This window comes from Aureobasidium namibiae, assembly GCF_000721765.1.
Source record: "Aureobasidium namibiae CBS 147.97 unplaced genomic scaffold scaffold_10, whole genome shotgun sequence".
NCBI classification, from domain to species: Eukaryota; Fungi; Ascomycota; class Dothideomycetes; order Dothideales; family Saccotheciaceae; genus Aureobasidium; species Aureobasidium namibiae.
In genome coordinates, this window is record NW_013581199.1 from 1,004,986 (window position 1) to 1,022,960 (window position 17,975).

Sequence of the window (17,975 nt, forward strand, 5' to 3'; positions counted from 1 at the left end):
TAGATGCTTCTGCGACATGCCACATGCCAGGAGACATGAATGATTCTTCCGAGGACCAGATGTAGGAACATACTCTTCTTACTAAATCCAGGGACCTTCCTTTAATATCTTGTATATCTGCACGAAAGTGTTAAGGGGTCATCGAATGGCTCTCAGTTTGGAAAATGCTTTACGACGGGATCTGTCCCGAGATTGGATTAAACCTAGACTCAGCTCCATACCCAAGCTCGCGAAGAGTTGGGTGGGTCATGTGAATGCAAATTTCTTCTCATAGAGTTGTTGCCCCTGAGCTATGGCTCGCACTTGCCTGAAAATAGCATTTGGTCTTCCGTACGTGGATTATTGCCAACCATTCTGATTAGCTGTCAACTGTGGAAGCTTTGCCGAAACACGCCTCAAACCACGATCTGAAGGTACATACGATGGACTAGCTCCTCACCTACGAGCGAGGAGTCCAACCATTAACGGAAGTCTTGCACAAGCACATACCTCGAGCCACAACGTGGCAGCGGACATAACGAAACAGGCAACTTTTTTGCGAGCTGACACTTCTAGTCACCCGACGGTCGCTAAGTTCGTGTTGCCTATAGCTCTGAGGTTCCAGAGAGGGAGGTGAAAGGAGCCGATCTCACGGTAACACTCAATGCAGAAGGTGCAATCTTCTTTTTGCCAACATGCTGGACTCAGAATATAATTCGAGTTGTCGGCTTGATACCTTGTCGACATCGTCTCTTGCGCCAACATGTCGTTCCTTACGCGTGTTTTCACATTCTTATTTCTTCTGGTGTTGACGACAAATGCGTCGCCACATCAGGTCAATGCCAGGGACTCGTTCTTCAAGGCTCATATCCCATCCTTCTCTTTGGGCTCTCGAAGCGATGCTGATCCCTTCCCGGCCGGCCAGTTGTGTCCCACATACAACGCAAGCACTTTCCAAACGACCTCTGGCTCAGTCTTCGAGATCAATTGCGGCTTTGATTTTGCCGGTGGAGATTTGAGAATGGTCTACGTCGCGAATCTGACAGCGTGCACTCTTGCTTGTGCTGGGACTAAGGATTGTGTTGCTGCCAGTCTCTCCGGTTCGGCATGCTATCTCAAGTCGAAGTTGGAGCCTGCACGACACAACGCACGAGTTGACGCTGTGAGACTTGTCATGGCTGCCCCGCCTGCCTCTTCTTCGTCGTCCTTGAACGGTACAGCGATAGCTTCTTCAGGAACACTTTCGGCATCTTCCACGATATCTTACCAGACTGGGACGTCAAGCTCTTCCATTTCTACTTCTGCACCGCATTCCGGGCAGTCTTCCCCGAGTCTTGGTTCCATCATGTACGTCACAGTGCCAGCCTCATCACCGTCATCTAGTGGGACGTCAGCCCTATCAACATCATCGAGTCAGACCACCGTCCCCATAGCATCGAACATTGGAAGCCTCGTCGAATCCTCAGGAGCATCACTTTCTTGTCCCAGCAGCAATGCAACCATGTATCAAAGCTCCAATGGCGATGTCTTTATCGTGGAGTGCTATATCGACAGGTATGGCAATGATATGGGATCTGTCTCGATCCCGTCCCTGAAGCTGGCAGATTGTATCAATGCTTGTGCCACCACCGATGGATGTGTGGACGTTTCGATGTCGGGGCCCGCATGCTACATGAAGTACAAGACTGGTCAGGTCTACAACGTGGCTTCTAGAATCCGAGGCGCAAGGCTCGTTTCGACCGCCTCAAAGTCCTTCAGTACAGTCAGCACGTCAAGCAGCACAGCTTCTGGATACGTGGCAGGCCCCCAGACGCAGGTTCCTTCCTGTCCATCATCGAACTCGACTCAATATCTTGCAAAAGGTGGTGCTGTATTCGCTATCGAATGCTTCGTCGATCGTTACGGCAATGATCTGAGGATGATATATGTATCATCATTCCAAGCATGCATCGATGCGTGTTCTTCTACCCCAGGATGTGTAGATGTTTCTCTGAGCGGTGCTGCATGCTATATGAAGAAAAAGGTCGGCGCAGCATACAGACAGGCATACAACGTCCAAGGTGCGACGTTTGTGTCGTCCGCGACTACGAGTTCGTCTGCCAGCGGACCGGCCACCTCGGCTTCATCTACATCGAGCTCCACTTCGCTCGCCTCAACACTCTCAATATCTGGAACTCTCTCTTCGACACTAAGCTCTAGTTCTGCGTCTGCCATTTCCTCATATCCATCATCCTCGTCTACGTTGTCCTCATCCTCAGACATCTCATCGACTTCTACCTCTGTCTCGTCGTCCATACCTACCCTTGGCTTTGGTCAGCAGTGCACTTCTGCTTCGCAGTGTCAGACTGGATACTGCATACTAGGAGCGTGCAATTACCAGAGTCAAGACGGCGGGCCTTGCAAACAAAGTACTGATTGCAAACGTGGGGTTTGCAATCACTATGGACAATGTTCCTCTGGCACAGGCGGAGTGGGTTGTTATTACGACAGCGACTGTCTCTCTTCGTCATGTGTATCCAATCAATGCAGCCCGGTGTCAGTAGCCACAACATCCAGTACGCAAACATCGACCGCCTCCTCGACGGCTTCTTCGACAAGTAGTTCGAGCACACCATCACCTACAGGGGCACCGAATGGCGCAAGCTGCGATAGTTCTTCGGATTGCCTCTCCGGAGCATGCTTGTTATTCACCTGCGCAAACAAGTCTCAGCTGGGGGGCTTTTGCAGTATCGCTTCGGATTGCGCTGTAGGACAATGCAGCTTTCAGCAAGAGATCTGTGTCACTGGAGCTGATGGTACCAGCTGCGCACAAGCTTCGGACTGCTCATCTGGTCACTGCAACACAGAAGGTGTGTGTGGAAAGTCTGCGGATGGAGCGGCCTGTACTGTTGATAATGATTGTACCTCGAAATTCTGCAACGGTGAACGGACCTGTGGGCAGCTTGCAGACGGCGCGACTTGTTCAGCAAGTGCAGATTGCAAGACTTCATTCTGCAATGGTGAGAAGACTTGCGGAAAACGACAAGATGATGCAACTTGTTCGACGAATGCAGACTGTCTCGGTGGGTTTTGTAATTCGCTGGGCACTTGCGGCGTACGTTCAGATGGAGCACCGTGCCAGCAAAACACGGATTGTTTCTCTGAATGTAATGTCGCGTCCTACTGCGGGCCATTGACCACCTGCTTCCCAGCATGCCCTCAGACAGCGGGCTGGTCTTGCCAAACTTCAGCAAGTGCAGGTTTCCAGTGTGTCTTCAGTTGTCCTTCTGGCGACATCGACCAGTTCGGCAATTGCAGAACAATTTCTGATGGAACCTACGTCGGGGTGCAGTACGCCAATCCCAGCAGCCCTTGGCCTCAAACTGGGGAAGAGATCTGGTATGCAGTGACTTGCTGTGCACCTGACGGGTCATCATGCTACAACAAGTTCCCCAACTTTGCTGGCAACTTCTACGGAGGTCAAGACCCCAAACAGCGCCAGCCCGCCGCAACTTGGAGAGCTTGTTCGGACGCAGATGCAGACGCTACATGCCAGTGGGACTCAAGCTTCAGCGGCGGTGGTTTCGACTGGTCGCTCAACTCGGGCTTCGTAGACAGGGCACACATCACCCCAACCTCCGGCATGGGCACAGTCCAAGTCGATCAAAGCGGGACAATGTTCTTGGAGTATCCGGGCACCACGTTCCACTGTCAAACAGCCGACCTTTCGGTTCTCTTCTACGACAACGGCAACCCTTGCATAGCTGACCTCGAGTGCCAGCCTCCACCCTCTGGAGGCTCAGTCTACATCGAGTTCGACTTCCCCTGCTCATGCGACGTAGGAGGGCAGTCATGTGCATCAGGGACTGCGATAATCAATGTGTACTATCCAAGCAACGGCGGCTCAGACAATGGCCCGCTGTTATGCAGTGATCAGATCGACGGCATCGGCTCGGGATCAAACCAGTATTCGTTCTCCCACTCAATCACTAGCTCCAAGTGTGGATCGCACTTCTCGATTACGAACGGGTACATTTACATCCAGGATATAACGTTCGCCTCGGGTAATGCTGGTATCAGTGCGACGCCGTCGACATGGGCGCGGGAGACCGGCTGTCAAGGTATGAAGTACTCGGCCACCTACACACAGCAGTGATTTATTCTACAGTTGTGATCGTGCTGTCTGTGTGTTCAATGGGAAGTAAAATCCCAAGTCAGGATGTTCTGTAAAAAGTAGATCTTTAGTATTACAGTGTAGTGAATACGAGTATGCCCTAGAACCGGCGAATAATACCATGACAATCCTCTTTCATGCCGACGAGACGTGCTTCCATCCTGACCCAAGTCTCTGACTCGAGTGACCCGTCAGTGTTGATGTCCTCGCGCTTTTGCACAAATCAATCACTCTTGGGCTTGAAGCTCTTCCACTGTATACCGAAGCTCGCAAAGCACGCTGCTGCAGCCAATCCAGCTCCAAGATAAAATGTACTCGTCACCCCTTGATTATATGCATGCAACACCTGCGCAAGGTCACCCGTCGGAACCAGTTGTCGGAAGTCCGCAGGAGCCGCATGGACGATAGCAAAAAGATCCAGACCGACAATGTCCGTTGATTCGAGAGAAGCGTGAAAGATGCTCGAGAAGACAGCCTGTGCTAGAGCCAAGAACAGCGCTGCGCCAAAGGACTGGAAGAATTGGAGTAGAGCGGTGGCGACAGGAATGTCTTCGGCTTTCAACACGGTCTGGATGGCAACATATGGCATCCATAGTGAAATCCCAGCACCCATGCCAGGAAGGATTTGGTAGGGTATCCAGAATTTACTGTTCGATGACGGATCAAGCGTGGATAGCAGACCAGACCCAACAGCCAGTAAAATTGTACCCGCCAGAATGAAAGGGTTGGTGAGACCAACATAAGGTAGAAGTATACCGACCATAAAGGCAGAAGCGACATCGGACATCGACAACGGTAGATACATAACGCCAGATCTGATCGGAGAGACACCTTTGACGATCTGGAACCATTGCGGGAGGTAGTAAATAGCAATGTAGACCGCTCCCATCGCGAACAATTCTGTCAGACATGCAAAGAAGACGACACGTTGAGTGAACAACTTTGGCGGTATCATTGCATCGTCACCTTTGCGGACTTGCCAGAGAGCGAAGACCGATGTGAGAGCTGCAGCGCCAACGAAGAGTCCGATGATGGTAGCACTACTCCAAGCATACTGCAATCCGCCCCATTGAAGAGCAAGAAGCATCATAATCGTAGCTGGTGCGAACAGCAAAAGACCGACCAGATCCAGGCTTGCCATCTTCTGTACAGAAGTGTTGCTGTGGTTTGCCTTTGGCGGATGGAAGAATAAGACCAGAAAGAGGACTGTGACAGCACCGATGGGAAGATTGATGTAGAAGCACCATCGCCAGGTGACACGCTGTGTCAAGACTCCGCCGAGAAGTGGTCCAAGCATGATACCGATTCCGAAGGTCGACTGCAGCATGCTGAGATATGTAGTCCGTCGGGGCAGTTTGACAGACACTGCGACGATTGAGAATCCGCCAGTCGTGCAGCCAGCGGCGCCAGCTCCAGCGATTGCCCTTCCAACAATCAATCCGATAGCATTCGGAGCCGTGGCGCAAACTAAAGATCCAGTCTCGAAAAGAGCCATGAAAACAAGGAACATTGTCTATGATTGTCAGAGAGTGCTCGCGAATGGGCGTTGGTAACACAAACCTTGATAGAAAATTTTGCATACAGCTTGCCAGCAATTGGTTGGAGAGCACAGGTAGCAAGAGTGTATGCGCTGCCGTACCAAGCCGTGTCGCCAGCAGACTTGAAATCTGCTGTCACGTATGGAACCGCTGTCGCGACAATTGCAGAATCCAAGGACACTAGAAATATGGCAAGCACCAAGCCAGACACGACCGTGATCAAGCTGAGTCCTGTCAATTCGAAGTCTTGAGCATCGTCCTCAACGTCGAGCGGCTCGATGTGCCGCGTCGATTGAGCATCATCATGGCTTGTCGGCCGTGAGTGGTCGGCCTCTGTTGAATTGACCATGAGTGAGTGCTTGAACGGTGATTGTGATAATCAAGATGGCTTTGGAGCGCGACTCGCGCCCATATTGTGTTGTGGATGTTTTGTGTAGAGGCGCGCCCGAAAAGGGCAAGACCGGTGTCTATGATGCGGGGCCTTGTCTGGGGCGCTCGGCGGTCAACTTTAGCCGGAATTGACAACGAATTCTAGCCGTCGTTGTCAACGCGTGGCCAGCGGTTGCCTACTCGTGCTTGACCGTGTGCAAGAGCATGGAACGCAGGCACATCCGGTCGAGTCCTGTCCGAGCCTTGTTTTCTCGACTGCCGCGACCGAGCCATGCTCTCCAGATGTCCCCAGCAAATCGCGCGTTATGATACCATGTGCCTCCCAGATGATTGTGCTCGAACGCCCCAAAAACAGACGAGGCATTTCCTCCGGAGGAACCATATTTGCCAGCGTTGAAGATGTTATTAGCAGTCAGGATTGGCCACTTTCGGTCATGGTAGACGGGATGTGGCGCATAGACCGCCTTCAATCCGTAGTGCAAAGCGATGCTCGGTGCCCACATTTCGGTCCACATTGTACGTTTGTACTCGAAGGTTTCCTTGTGCATAATGTGCAGGAGCTCGGAAGACATTCGCGAGGCTGCGATGATGGCATTACGGAGAGGTGGCATGGGCAAGTCTGTATTGTACCCAGTGACGTCCTCGGCAAAGAACCACCCAGAATCGTTGGGATCGAACAAGGGACCTAATGTTATCAAATCGGCATCACCTGCACCCTCGTTGCCAAGTGTCGCGGTTCTCTGCTGTAAGTCAGGCACTAACGATCCAGCAAAGGGCACAGGGCCAAAGACGGTGGTTGGATTCTCTCTCTCGACGATTCTAGAAAACTGGTCCCAGGTTCCATGTAGTTTTTCGATATAGTACTTTGCGCTTCGCTCCCATATGCCGCGTCTTGGCTGCGACTTTGCCCACAGTCCCAAGCGGTCAAAGAGCTCGTAGTAGTGACCTATATAGCGTATGTCCATCTCCCAGTTCCAGAAATGCTTGTACTGTGTATGGGTTTGCGCAAAGTGCTGCAAAGGCATATGGGAACTCCTGTAAACACCATGGATAGGCGTGCCAGCTCTGTTGTTGGTACTATTGCAGAATGGTCCAGGGTAGACCAGTTCCATCTGTTGCTCAGACCAGAGTGTGACTAGACCGCAAAACTCTGCTGGGACGCTCTCTTCGCGTATCTTGTCATAAAGCTGTGCAGATTCCCAGAAACGCGCCGAGTTGTTCTTGACGTGAACAAGCAGGTGGATGTCGTACTCGCCGCCCGATCCTAGCGACATCTCACTGAGCAGTGCCCTGAGGTTCATGATAGCGTGGGGTGTATAGTCGTATCCTGTCCAGGTCCGTAACACGATTGCCTGCCTAGATATACGGGATAGGGCACTCGAGGTCTTGGACTGCTTGGTGCCCTCGATTGCGAAGTTGTCATCGTAGCATCTCTTCTGCGCAGCTGCCCAGTCAATACTGGTCCAGTCCACTGGGTTTTGCAGAGTGCGCTTGGTCTCATACGGCGAGGGCGAAGCATGCTCGAACAAGGTCGAGTTCGCGGGTGAGGCATAAGCTCCGAGGCGACCTTCGCTGTCGAAACAGACGTCGTCTTTGAGACCCAATGCATCGTATGAGCCGTACAAATGATCGGGATGCTCCTGTGGAACACCAAGGTACGAGTGCACTCTTGGGACACGTACAGTCCGTGCATGATCGAGGAAGCATTCCTGGATATCACTGGATCTCGCGCCAGCATCCCCTGGCCTGCGGTAGGGGTTGTATTCGACCAAGCGGTCGTGTATTTCCTGCTCTTCCAGCCACGGGGAGCTGCACTTCTCGACCGGATCATACGGCTGGTCTGCGCGTGCGTGACCTGAGACGGGTATAAGGCTGTGGACGCCTGCGTAATAGCCATTGAGCCTGGAGGTCGGATATCAGCAACGCCCAAACTCCGCGGAGGTGTGCACATGCAGAGGAAACTTCTCCCAGTGTGCGCCAAAGACGAGTAGGCTGGCGCCCCTCCAGGTCCGGTCGGGGATATGGTATAGCACAAGGCATAGTATCAAGGCAGCAGCGATGATGTTGCGACACACCCTGACCGGCCGGGTGCTGAAAGGGGACTGTAAAAGTCGCATTTGTGACAGTCTGGTCAATGTGCAACCGGTCCTCACCTCACGCGACAGCAGGGACAGCTTTACTGATCAGCATATCACTGACTTACAGGCTTTCCTACAATCTCATCTCAATGATGTCGTGTTGGGCTCTGCAGACGCGAGAGGCGCAGTCCGTGTGCGAGAGGTGGACGCGTGGCCGCAGAACATGTCTTCAGAACACGAGATAGGGGTCAGACATCACCGCGTCTAATACAAACTCACCAAAGAGCGCAGGCTGCACTGCGTCTTCAGGTACCTGCTGTCCGTACTCGCCCGTGAGCCAGCAGGGCTAGGTTTACGGGACAATCTCATTTGAGTGCAAGGGGCCTCAACCTGGACATGATCGAGAACGATGCTCTCCGATGCCTTGTTAGCCGTCTGCAACGTTTGAACGTCGCACCGATGCGACTTCCAAGCCTCGATATGCATATGCAAAGAAGCGTTCGCCAAGTATCGAAGGCGTATGCTTAGAGTGCTTAGCATTTTCATCCATCGAGTATCGCTTGAGTTGAGGCCTGGCACTTGTTGTTCACAATGAACGCACCGCGCAAGACGCGCGGAACAGGTGTCGGCAAGCGTATAGACTTCGGCGCGGAGAAGCCAGAGGCGCTCAATGTTTCGAAAGGATAAGTCGAGCTGCCAATGGCATCAGGAATCCGGTCCATGCTGTCGGAGGTTTCTGTGATAAAATACACGTGCTCGTCTTGCTTTTGTCGGGATCCTGGGCTTGTTGGTGTTTTGGTCGGATCTCAAGAAACACGTGCGATCAAGACAAGCTCTGCTTGGGTCTTGGCGAAGCCCTGGCCTGTCCCGCATGACGACACTGGTATGCACGATTGCACTTTCTCCGTCAATTTCTGAAGGATCAATGTTCAATCCATGAGCTCCCCACTGACTACGGCTGGTATGAGCTGCCTGAAATGGCATGGAGGATCTACCGTGAGGATCCGAGACCTTGATGGTACAAGTACAAATGCCTGGTCGTCGGCACCTCGAATATCATCTTGTGAACAATTGAGTTTGTACCGACTTGACCAAGATGCTGTCTTCCTTGTTCAATGTAGCCGCTCTGGCTCTTGTGGCCGATGTAGCTTCTGCTGCCGCTGTGAGCTCTTCCAGCAAGCTCGCGGCCTCCAAGACTGCCGGCTCAACTGCTAGCGACGTCTTCCCTCCGGCAAGCAGTGAGTAGCACATCCATGTATGCGGTATACACGTTCATTGACGTTTTCCAGCCAAGGTCAACACTTCTCTCTTCCCTGACGAGTCAAAAGTCGGCTTCCCCGGTCCTACCCCGACTGGGCTAGAGGGCGACGCTATCCAGACCGCTCCCCTGTACCCATACAACTCGGCTGCCGCTGCCGCTTTCCCGCTGGCTGTGCCTCAGCCCCATGGCTCGTCTGCTTTTGGCGACAAGTTCGACATCACAAAGTACTGGGGCAATCTGAGTCCCTGGTATTCGGTCTCATCTGCCGACTATGGTCTCTCCGAAGCAAGTCCCTTGATTCCCGATGGTTGCACCATCAATCAGATGCTCTTGCTGTACCGTCACGGTGCTCGTTACCCCACCAGCGGTGCTGGTCCCTCAACCTTTGCTCAGAAGGTCCACAACGCTACCGCTTCGGGCTTCAATGTGACTGGCGAGCTGACTTTCCTGGCCGACTGGACTTACAAGCTCGGCGCCGAGCTTCTTACTCCCTTTGGTCGTAGCCAGAACTTCCAGCTCGGTGTCGAGTACCGTCAGCTGTACGGTGAGCTCCTGAACAACTTCACCTACCAAGACGCCCTTCCCGTCTTCCGCACCGAGTCTCAGGACCGCATGGTCAAGACCGCCGAGAACTTTGCTGCTGGTTTCTTTGGTGTCCCTGAATACCTCGACCAGGTCAACATCGAGATCTTGGTCGAGAACTCGACTGTCAACAACTCGGGTGCTGCCTATGAGGTCTGCCCCAACTCCAACATCGCCAGCCGTGGTAGCATTGGTAGCACCGTCGCCAACAAGTTCGCCGTCAACGCTTTCAATGCCACTCTCGCCAGACTGAACTCTCAGGTTTCTGGTGCTCTCAACTTCACCTATGTCGACGCCATTGATATGCTGCAGCTCTGTTCTTATGAGACCAACGCTCTCGGTTACTCCAAGTTCTGCGGTCTCTTCACCGAAGAGGACTTCATCAACTACGAGTACTACTACGATCTGTCCTTCTACTACAACAACGGACCTGGTTCGCCCGTCGCTGCTGCTCAGGGCAAGGGTTTCCTCCAGGAGTGGCTCGCTCGCTTCACCCACACCTACCCCGATGCCACGTCTGCTCTCAACAAGACCTTTGACAACTCTTCGACTTACTTCCCTTTGAACCAGTCCATCTATGCTGATGCTACCCACGAGGTTATTGTCCTCGATACCCTCACTGCTTTCAACTTCACCGCCTTGTTCAGCGGTCCCCCTCTCAGCGCCACTGGCAACACCGGCACCAACTCTTTCGTTGCTAGCAAGCTGGTTCCCTTTGCCACTCACTTCACCACTCAAATCATGACTTGCCCCTCCAGAAACGTGACCAAGCAAATCCGCTTCCTCGTCAACGATGCGGTCATTCCCGTCTCGGACTCGCATGCTGGCTGCCCCGTCGACAAGGATGGTCTGTGTCCTTTCGACACCATGGTCAACGTCTTGAAGAAGAGAGTCAACGAGATCAACTTCAACTACGACTGCTACGCCAACTACACCGCCACTGCTGGTGTCAACTACAACGGCCGTGCTCCTACTTCCTAGATTCTTCATAATGTATAGACAGATGTTGTAGAGCAGAATGACGACGATCAGAATAGCGGTGTATGATAATAACAAGAAAATTCCTGACGAACTTGATCAAGGTTGCTCTTGCCAAAAGAACGCGGGGACGTGCATGGCAGTTGTGTTTCTGTCATCAAACGGAAGGGCAGAGATAAGCAGAAAGCAGAAAGTGAGAAAAGAGACGCGGTGTGACACCTACGTCACGCGTTGCCAAGTGCGCTTGTCCGCAGACAGGGTGCTCCCAATCACAACCATCTTTCGAGTCGACGAGCATATAACAACGGAGCAGGGATGATTCATGATAATTTTAGTTGGTCAAAGTCTGTTTGAGACCTTACAGAGACGATTGGTGTGTCTTTTATCACGGAATATCTTCTCGCTGTTCTGTATCCGAATTTATATTATCCCCCTCTGGTTTTGAAAAAGTCCATGCAATCACAACGGAAAGGGTTGGTGGTAGAAGCAACGAGCGATTGGAAACAAGATCTTACGCTATACTCGTCCATCTCATATGAAACTCTCCAGGATTCATTTCCATGTCCTCCTAAGTCGCACTTGCCAGTTTGATTCGTGACATTTCTTTGGTATGGTCATACCGAGAGATAAACAGAGCACCATGATGACTCCGATGTTTAGCCAGTCGTATATCGTACAGCGATCGTTGTCGAGATCATGACGTACGCACATCCACGCGTCTCGTCTCTCCGCCGAACCGCGTTTCTTGTCGTCTCTTTCCGAATTGTCACAACTCCTTGTACTACCTTCGGACGATGACTGTCGCTGATATCTAGACACAGATGATATCTCGCCTTCCGGTCTGACCTTCTAGTCTCGCAGCAATCGCGAGCGACATGGCTACCATTCCACAGCTAGCGTGACCATGGTGCTTCATACTTGCTAAGCAAGAATCACCGTCACCAGTCTTCGAAGGCCGCTCCATTACAGCCACGGCCAACAGCTTCCGCCAACAAGTCCTACCATCAGCCTCCGACAGGAAAACTAGACGCGCCTAGTCAAACTCAAACGAGTGTACAGCGATGGTTCAAGGCTGTTCGATCTAAGAGATGGAATCTATACATTGCGACCGGCCGTTACTGCATTATCCGTCGGCATATACAATGGTTGGACAACGGTAGGATTGGATCTTCTCGTCTATCGGTCGAAAATACTGGTCATACTCGGTACACTACGATTGCATCTATGCGCGTCCGGTAGAAGACGTGATACCACCGTCAACCACGATCTTCTGCCCGGTGATATATTTTGCCTCGTCTGAGGCCAGGAACAAGACCGCATTCGCCACATCCCAGGCGTCTCCCATTCTGCCCGTGGGCACTTGGGCATCCCGCATCTGCTTGTAACTCTCGTAGTCGCCATCTTTGCCATACCGCGAAACCATGCCTTGGGTATAGGGAGTCTCCATGAGTCCAGGCACAACCGTGTTCAGTCGCACGCCCTTCGCAGCATATATCACTGCCGTTGCCTTCATGAACTGCATAATGGCGGCCTTTGTGGCCGAGTAGGCGATCTGAGGTTTGCCAATGTATCGCATGCCCGCGATACTTGAGATGCTCACGATCGCGCCACTTCCCTGCTTTTCCATGATAGGCAACACGTAGTGGCATAGCAGATAGACACTCTTGAGGTTGATGTCCATCTGTGCGTCCCACGTCTCAGGCGACATGGTCGCAGGGCAACCCGGCTCCGATCTCCCTACGTTGTTCACCAGGATATCGATTCTTCCGTGCTTTGCCATGCATGCGTCCACCAGTGCTTTCACCGAGTCCGCGTCCGTAACGTTACACCCAACAATATCGCAAACGCCCCCGGCTTCATTGATGGCGTCTTGTGTCGAAGTCGTCGAAGCCAGCGTGCGATTTCCACCGAAGATTTTGGCTCCTTGTCGAGCCATCAGAATTGCTGTTGCTGCTCCAATGCCCCAGCCCTGGCCTGGACTTTGTCCGAGTCCGGTGAAGAGTGCGACTTTGCCTGTGAGATCATGCATCGCGCGAGATTTTGAGCTGGCAGGTCGAAGCGAAGAAGTGGTAGAGGATGAAAACACGAAGTATCTGGACGACGAAAGCCTTTGGGTATACGATAGGATGTGGCGTGCTGTTCATCTACATAAATACATGGTGACGCCGAGCGGAAATCCCGCGCGCCGGAGCGCCGTGACGCTGAAGACACACAAAAGCGGCCCACAAGCATGATTCAGAAAGCCATGGTAGGTTGTACTGGCTCTTCCCGTACGCATTCACGTTGCCAATAAGCAGAAAGAAAATCAAGCTAAAAATGTCGTGGCCGGAGAATCCGTCGAAATACACACAGTGAGGAGAATACGGCAAGCGGAAATTCCGACGGTCGTCCCGAGCTAAAAGGTCTTAAAAGTCGCCCACATTCCCTACAGCAACCACCATGGCCGACCCCAATCAGCAAGAATCTGCAAAAGCAGATTACGACTTGAACCGTCCAATTGATACTGCGCGCGGTCTACGTCAAGGATTGACTTCTTACGGAGATGCACACTTTTCTTTATTCCTTCGCAAGGTCTTTATTAAGGCAGCGGGTTACAGTGATGACGCTTTGTCATGGCCAGTCATTGGAATCATCAACACTCACTCGGGATTCAACCCATGTCATTCTCAGGTACCTCAACTTATCGAGGCGGCCAAGAGAGGGGTCATGCTAAGTGGTGGATTGCCTATCGACTTCCCTACCATCAGCTTGCACGAATCTTTCTCATCTCCGACGAGCATGTACCTAAGGAATCTTATGAGCATGGACACCGAGGAAATGATAAAGGCGCAACCACTAGACGCTTGTATCATGATCGGGGGCTGCGACAAGACTGTGCCTGCGCAACTCATGGGTGGCATATCGTCCAACAAGCCTGTACTCCCTCTTGTTGTTGGTCCTATGATGCCCGGCTCGAATCGGGGTGTACGCATTGGTGCGTGCACTGATTGTCGAAATAATTGGGCCGCATATCGAGCTGGCGCAATCGATATTGAGGAGATATCTGCTGTCAACGAAGAATTGGCGCCTACTGTACGTACATGTCCCCGAGAAGACCCTGGCATTACTAACATCTCTTAGGGCGGAACATGCGGTGTCATGGGGACTGCTAGTACCATGGCTTGTATTGTTGCTGGCATGGGAATGATGCCCTTAAGAGGCGCCTCCGCTCCGGCTATATCATCTGCTCGTCTTCGCGTAGCAGAAGAGACTGGTAAAAATGCGGTCGCAGCGGCTCTAGCCAAAGAGGCATGTCGACCTCAAACCGTTCTAACCAAGGAGTCTTTCCTTAATGCAATTACCGTCCTCCAAGCCATTGGAGGTAGTACTAACGCAATCGTCCATCTCATGGCAATCATCAACCGCCACCCAGACGTCGCAGGCAGAATTACGTTGGATACTTTCGACGAAATCGGACGCAAAACTCCTCTACTGGTTGATCTGAAACCAAGTGGAGACAATTACATGAATGATTTTCATAATGCCGGTGGGATGGTGGCGCTTCTAAACACCTTGAGACCTTTGTTGTATCTGGAGGCAAAGACCATCACCGGGAAAACACTTGGAGAGGAGCTCGGCACCTTCAGAAGCTTCCCCTACTCTGCGACAATCATCCGACCACTTGACGACCCGATCTACCCTCGTTCAGCTCTTGCTGTTCTCCATGGAAATCTTGCTCCGAATGGCGCAATCATCAAAGCCTCAGCATCGAAGGATCGTAAACTTCTGTCACATCGCGGTTCGGCAGTAGTGTTTGAGAATACCGCAGATCTCGCGCAAAGAATCGACGACGTTGACCTCGATGTCACCAAAGACTCCGTGCTCGTTCTCAAGGGCGTGGGGCCCATTGGCAACCCTGGTATGCCTGAAGCAGGCGTCATCCCTATCCCACGCAAGCTTGCAGCTCAAGGTGTTCAGGACATGCTTCGTATCTCTGACGGTCGTATGTCGGGAACTGCTGGAGGTACTATTGTTTTACACGTGTCGCCTGAATCTGCTATCACAGACTCTGTCTTCGGAATCGTCAAGGATGGCGATATGATCGAGTTCGACTTGGAAAGAAGGTCGATTGAACTCATGGTCCCTGACGAGGTGATAACTCAGCGGATAGCAGCGAAAGCAGCGAGCCCTAGACAACAAAGTGTTGAGAAAGCTCGGAAAACTGCAAGAGGATACAGAGGTCTGTACGAGCGTTGTGTTAATCAGGCAGACCACGGTTGTGATTTCGATTTCTTGACTACCAGCGGGTCGTCAGAGTCGTAAGAATTCTCAGGATCTTGAGTGTCCCTTGTCGTTCTACTATCAATATTAACTCGCTTTCCGACCACGACGCTCGTGAACAGACGTTATTGTTTCGCTTCACACTCACCGCAAATGACAGATCGCACCCCTCAGTGACCGATCGTCAGTAAAGTACCTCCATCTGCTCTATCAATCTCATAGACGACAAGCACACCCTAACAAGCAGAGGCACCTTCCTAATTCCGCTAGACTGCCTGCACGGGCCTAGGCTTACATGTTTACACCCACTACTGGGCGATACAAGTCACAACGTCTATCTTGTGAAACCAGAGTAGAAAACAATGAACCACCAGATCGACAACGACAGTCTAGGATCCAGGGTACTGCTATGTTGCACACGTGGTCTGACGACTGCAGCGAGAGTCCAGCATTCTTCATTCAATGTGCGATAACGCTAGCAGAAGTGCCAAGTGCTTGGCATGGCGATCAATCTTCATTGACCAGGAACTGACCCTAGCCAGCCTCCTGATCCCAGACCTCAAAAAGAACTATCTTCGCCCTGTTCGATGAAACCCTTCTCTTCTTGTTGTGCTTCTGGAACGCTTGTCCAGCCTTGTTTTACACCATGTCGAGACTTCGGCCTGGTTCCGCACTGCTGAGTTACTACTTAACATTACGAGCCTCACTGTTCGCTCTTTTCTTGCTTTCTATCCTTCCAATTGTCTCTGCCAAAGCTCACGGCATCCATGTGCAACTGTCTACTGGTACACTATCTGTCGGAAATGGCACTTCTGGGCGTGTCATGTTCATTCTCTCACCAAACGGGACTGATCCTCTTGATGATATTGATGACACCACGACACAAGATTACTTCTTCGGTATGAACGTCAACAACCTTCAACACAACCATACCATCAAGCTTTCAGGAGGTACTCGGCGAAACACAGACACTGGCGTTTTCGGTTGGCCAATTGAGAGTTTGGAAGATATACCGGCTGGCACCTATCGGGCTCAAGCCTTCTTGAAGCAATACGATACCGCCAAACGTAGCGATGGATCTGTGGTCAGAGTGAAGTTTCCTTGTGGTGATGGAGCTCCTTCGGTGTCCGGGGCTGGCGATTTGGCATCTGATGTGATCGATGTTCAGGTCTCTGGCAAGGCACAAACTATCAATTTGGTTTTGAACAACACGGTTCCATTTCCCGAGATCCAAGGTCACGAGATTGGCGGCTGTGCCCAAGGCAATTACGAAGACACACAGTACCTCAAACACGTTAAGATCCGAAGCAAGAAACTTAGCGAGTTTTGGGGTCGCGACATGTACTTGGGTGCGAACGTTTTGCTACCTTATGGCTACAACGTCCAGGATAACGCTACTCGTTACCCAGTCATATACTCGCAGAATCATTGGGCCGAAGGACAAGGACCAGATTCTTACTCAACAAGGGCCAGCTTCAGGGAGACATGGGATACAGGCATCATCCCCGGATCGGCGAACAAAACCAGTCGCGAGACCCCAAAGATAATCCTTGTTGCGTTCCGTCACGAGACACCCTATTACGATGATTCTTACGGCGTTAACACGGCGAACCTTGGTCCATATGGTGATGCGATTAACGAAGAGCTGATTCCGTACCTCGAAGCCCATTTCAACACGATTCCTCAGCCGTATGCCCGCATCCAGGACGGTGGTTCAACTGGAGGGTGGATCTCTGCCGCCAGCGTCATCTTCCGACCTGATCTGTTTGGCGCGTGTTTCTCATCTTACCCAGACTCCTTGGACTTTCACAAACACCAAGCGATTCCTTTGTATACCAGTACAAGCGCTTACACGTATCCCAATGGTAGCGAGATTCCTTCGATCCGAGAATTCGTCAACGGAACACAGCAAATCTTGGCTAGTACCGCTACGGAGAATCATTGGGAACTAACTTTTGGCACCTCTTCGCGCTCATCTCTCCAATGGGACATCTGGAATGCTGTGTTTGGTGTCCAAGGACTCAACAGCTATCCTCTAGAGCCTTGGAACAAAGTCACCGGCGAGATCTACCCTGAAGCTGTGGAGTACTGGAAGTCAATGGATCTGGCTCATCATATCGTGACCAATTGGAACAGTTCCTTGCGCTTGGGTGAAGTCTTGCGTGATCGCATTCACATCTCCGTGGGCACATGGGATGACTACTTCTTGAACGAGGGTGTTGCTGAATTCAAGAGTCGCGTCGAGGCATTGGGTGGCTCAGATTGGGCTACGATTTCTATTCTTCCCGAGAAGATCCATGGTGGCTTCTATCGTGATATGGAGGCTTGGGATTACCTTGAGCTTGTCAAGAAATGGGTCGATGATCACGCTCCGAACGGAGCCACACCACTTCATGCAAACTTGACGACGGCGTCGACACGCGGAAATATTTGGTCCGAGGTCATTGGTCGTGGAGGCCACCAAGCTGCGTTGGCAAGGCAATCCGACCCTGTCGTCAAGATTGCCGGAGGTATTTCAGGTACAGTAGGCAGATGGGATCCGGGTATGAAGCTGGTCGCACGTTGGGTCACCAACAACATAACGAGCAGCAAGCATGGATACACCTGGTTCAATGTCACGCAAGGTGATGTTCTGCGATACGCACCCAGAAAGATCAGACATGCCAAAGACAAAGACGAGGTTCAGTTGTGGGTGACTGGACGTAAGATGGGTTATGCTGAGGAGACTAGAAAGAGTAACAGAGTGATCGTCTAGG

At 51.8% G+C, this 17,975-nt stretch overlaps 8 protein-coding genes across 8 annotated transcripts; 5 read left to right on the forward strand and 3 right to left on the reverse strand.

Annotated features, from left to right (window-relative positions):
* Positions 1–742: 742 nt before the first annotated feature.
* Positions 743–1,996, forward strand: M436DRAFT_48973 (uncharacterized protein; the record flags this gene model as incomplete). Its single annotated transcript, XM_013571223.1, has 2 exons — positions 743–1,104; positions 1,708–1,996. Coding segments are annotated over 2 exons (651 nt in total), but the record flags the coding sequence as incomplete, so codon positions are not given.
* M436DRAFT_48939 (uncharacterized protein) lies at positions 1,991–3,070 on the forward strand (the record flags this gene model as incomplete). The annotated part of the gene is made up of 2 exons (XM_013571220.1): positions 1,991–2,512; positions 2,753–3,070. Coding segments are annotated over 2 exons (840 nt in total), but the record flags the coding sequence as incomplete, so codon positions are not given.
* A 1,285-nt stretch (positions 3,071–4,355) lies between these two features.
* Positions 4,356–6,019, reverse strand: M436DRAFT_64689 (MFS general substrate transporter; the record flags this gene model as incomplete). The annotated part of the gene is made up of 2 exons (XM_013571293.1): positions 4,356–5,645; positions 5,693–6,019. The coding sequence occupies 2 exons, from the start codon at positions 6,017–6,019 to the stop codon at positions 4,356–4,358; spliced, it is 1,617 nt and encodes a 538-aa protein (XP_013426747.1).
* A 217-nt stretch (positions 6,020–6,236) lies between these two features.
* M436DRAFT_48919 (uncharacterized protein) lies at positions 6,237–7,964 on the reverse strand (the record flags this gene model as incomplete). Its single annotated transcript, XM_013571214.1, has 1 exon — positions 6,237–7,964. A coding segment is annotated over one exon (1,728 nt), but the record flags the coding sequence as incomplete, so codon positions are not given.
* A 1,270-nt stretch (positions 7,965–9,234) lies between these two features.
* Positions 9,235–10,962, forward strand: M436DRAFT_48455 (histidine acid phytase; the record flags this gene model as incomplete). The annotated part of the gene is made up of 2 exons (XM_013571133.1): positions 9,235–9,376; positions 9,428–10,962. The coding sequence occupies 2 exons, from the start codon at positions 9,235–9,237 to the stop codon at positions 10,960–10,962; spliced, it is 1,677 nt and encodes a 558-aa protein (XP_013426587.1).
* A 1,219-nt stretch (positions 10,963–12,181) lies between these two features.
* On the reverse strand, positions 12,182–12,988 carry M436DRAFT_48795 (NAD(P)-binding protein; the record flags this gene model as incomplete). Its single annotated transcript, XM_013571189.1, has 1 exon — positions 12,182–12,988. The coding sequence occupies one exon, from the start codon at positions 12,986–12,988 to the stop codon at positions 12,182–12,184; it is 807 nt and encodes a 268-aa protein (XP_013426643.1).
* Positions 12,989–13,398: 410 nt separating this feature from the next.
* Positions 13,399–15,261, forward strand: M436DRAFT_48727 (dihydroxy-acid and 6-phosphogluconate dehydratase; the record flags this gene model as incomplete). The annotated part of the gene is made up of 2 exons (XM_013571180.1): positions 13,399–14,031; positions 14,080–15,261. 2 exons carry the CDS (start codon positions 13,399–13,401, stop codon positions 15,259–15,261), a joined length of 1,815 nt encoding a protein of 604 aa, XP_013426634.1.
* A 604-nt stretch (positions 15,262–15,865) lies between these two features.
* M436DRAFT_73634 (uncharacterized protein) lies at positions 15,866–17,974 on the forward strand (the record flags this gene model as incomplete). The annotated part of the gene is made up of 2 exons (XM_013571452.1): positions 15,866–15,884; positions 15,921–17,974. The coding sequence occupies 2 exons, from the start codon at positions 15,866–15,868 to the stop codon at positions 17,972–17,974; spliced, it is 2,073 nt and encodes a 690-aa protein (XP_013426906.1).
* Position 17,975: the final 1 nt, after the last annotated feature.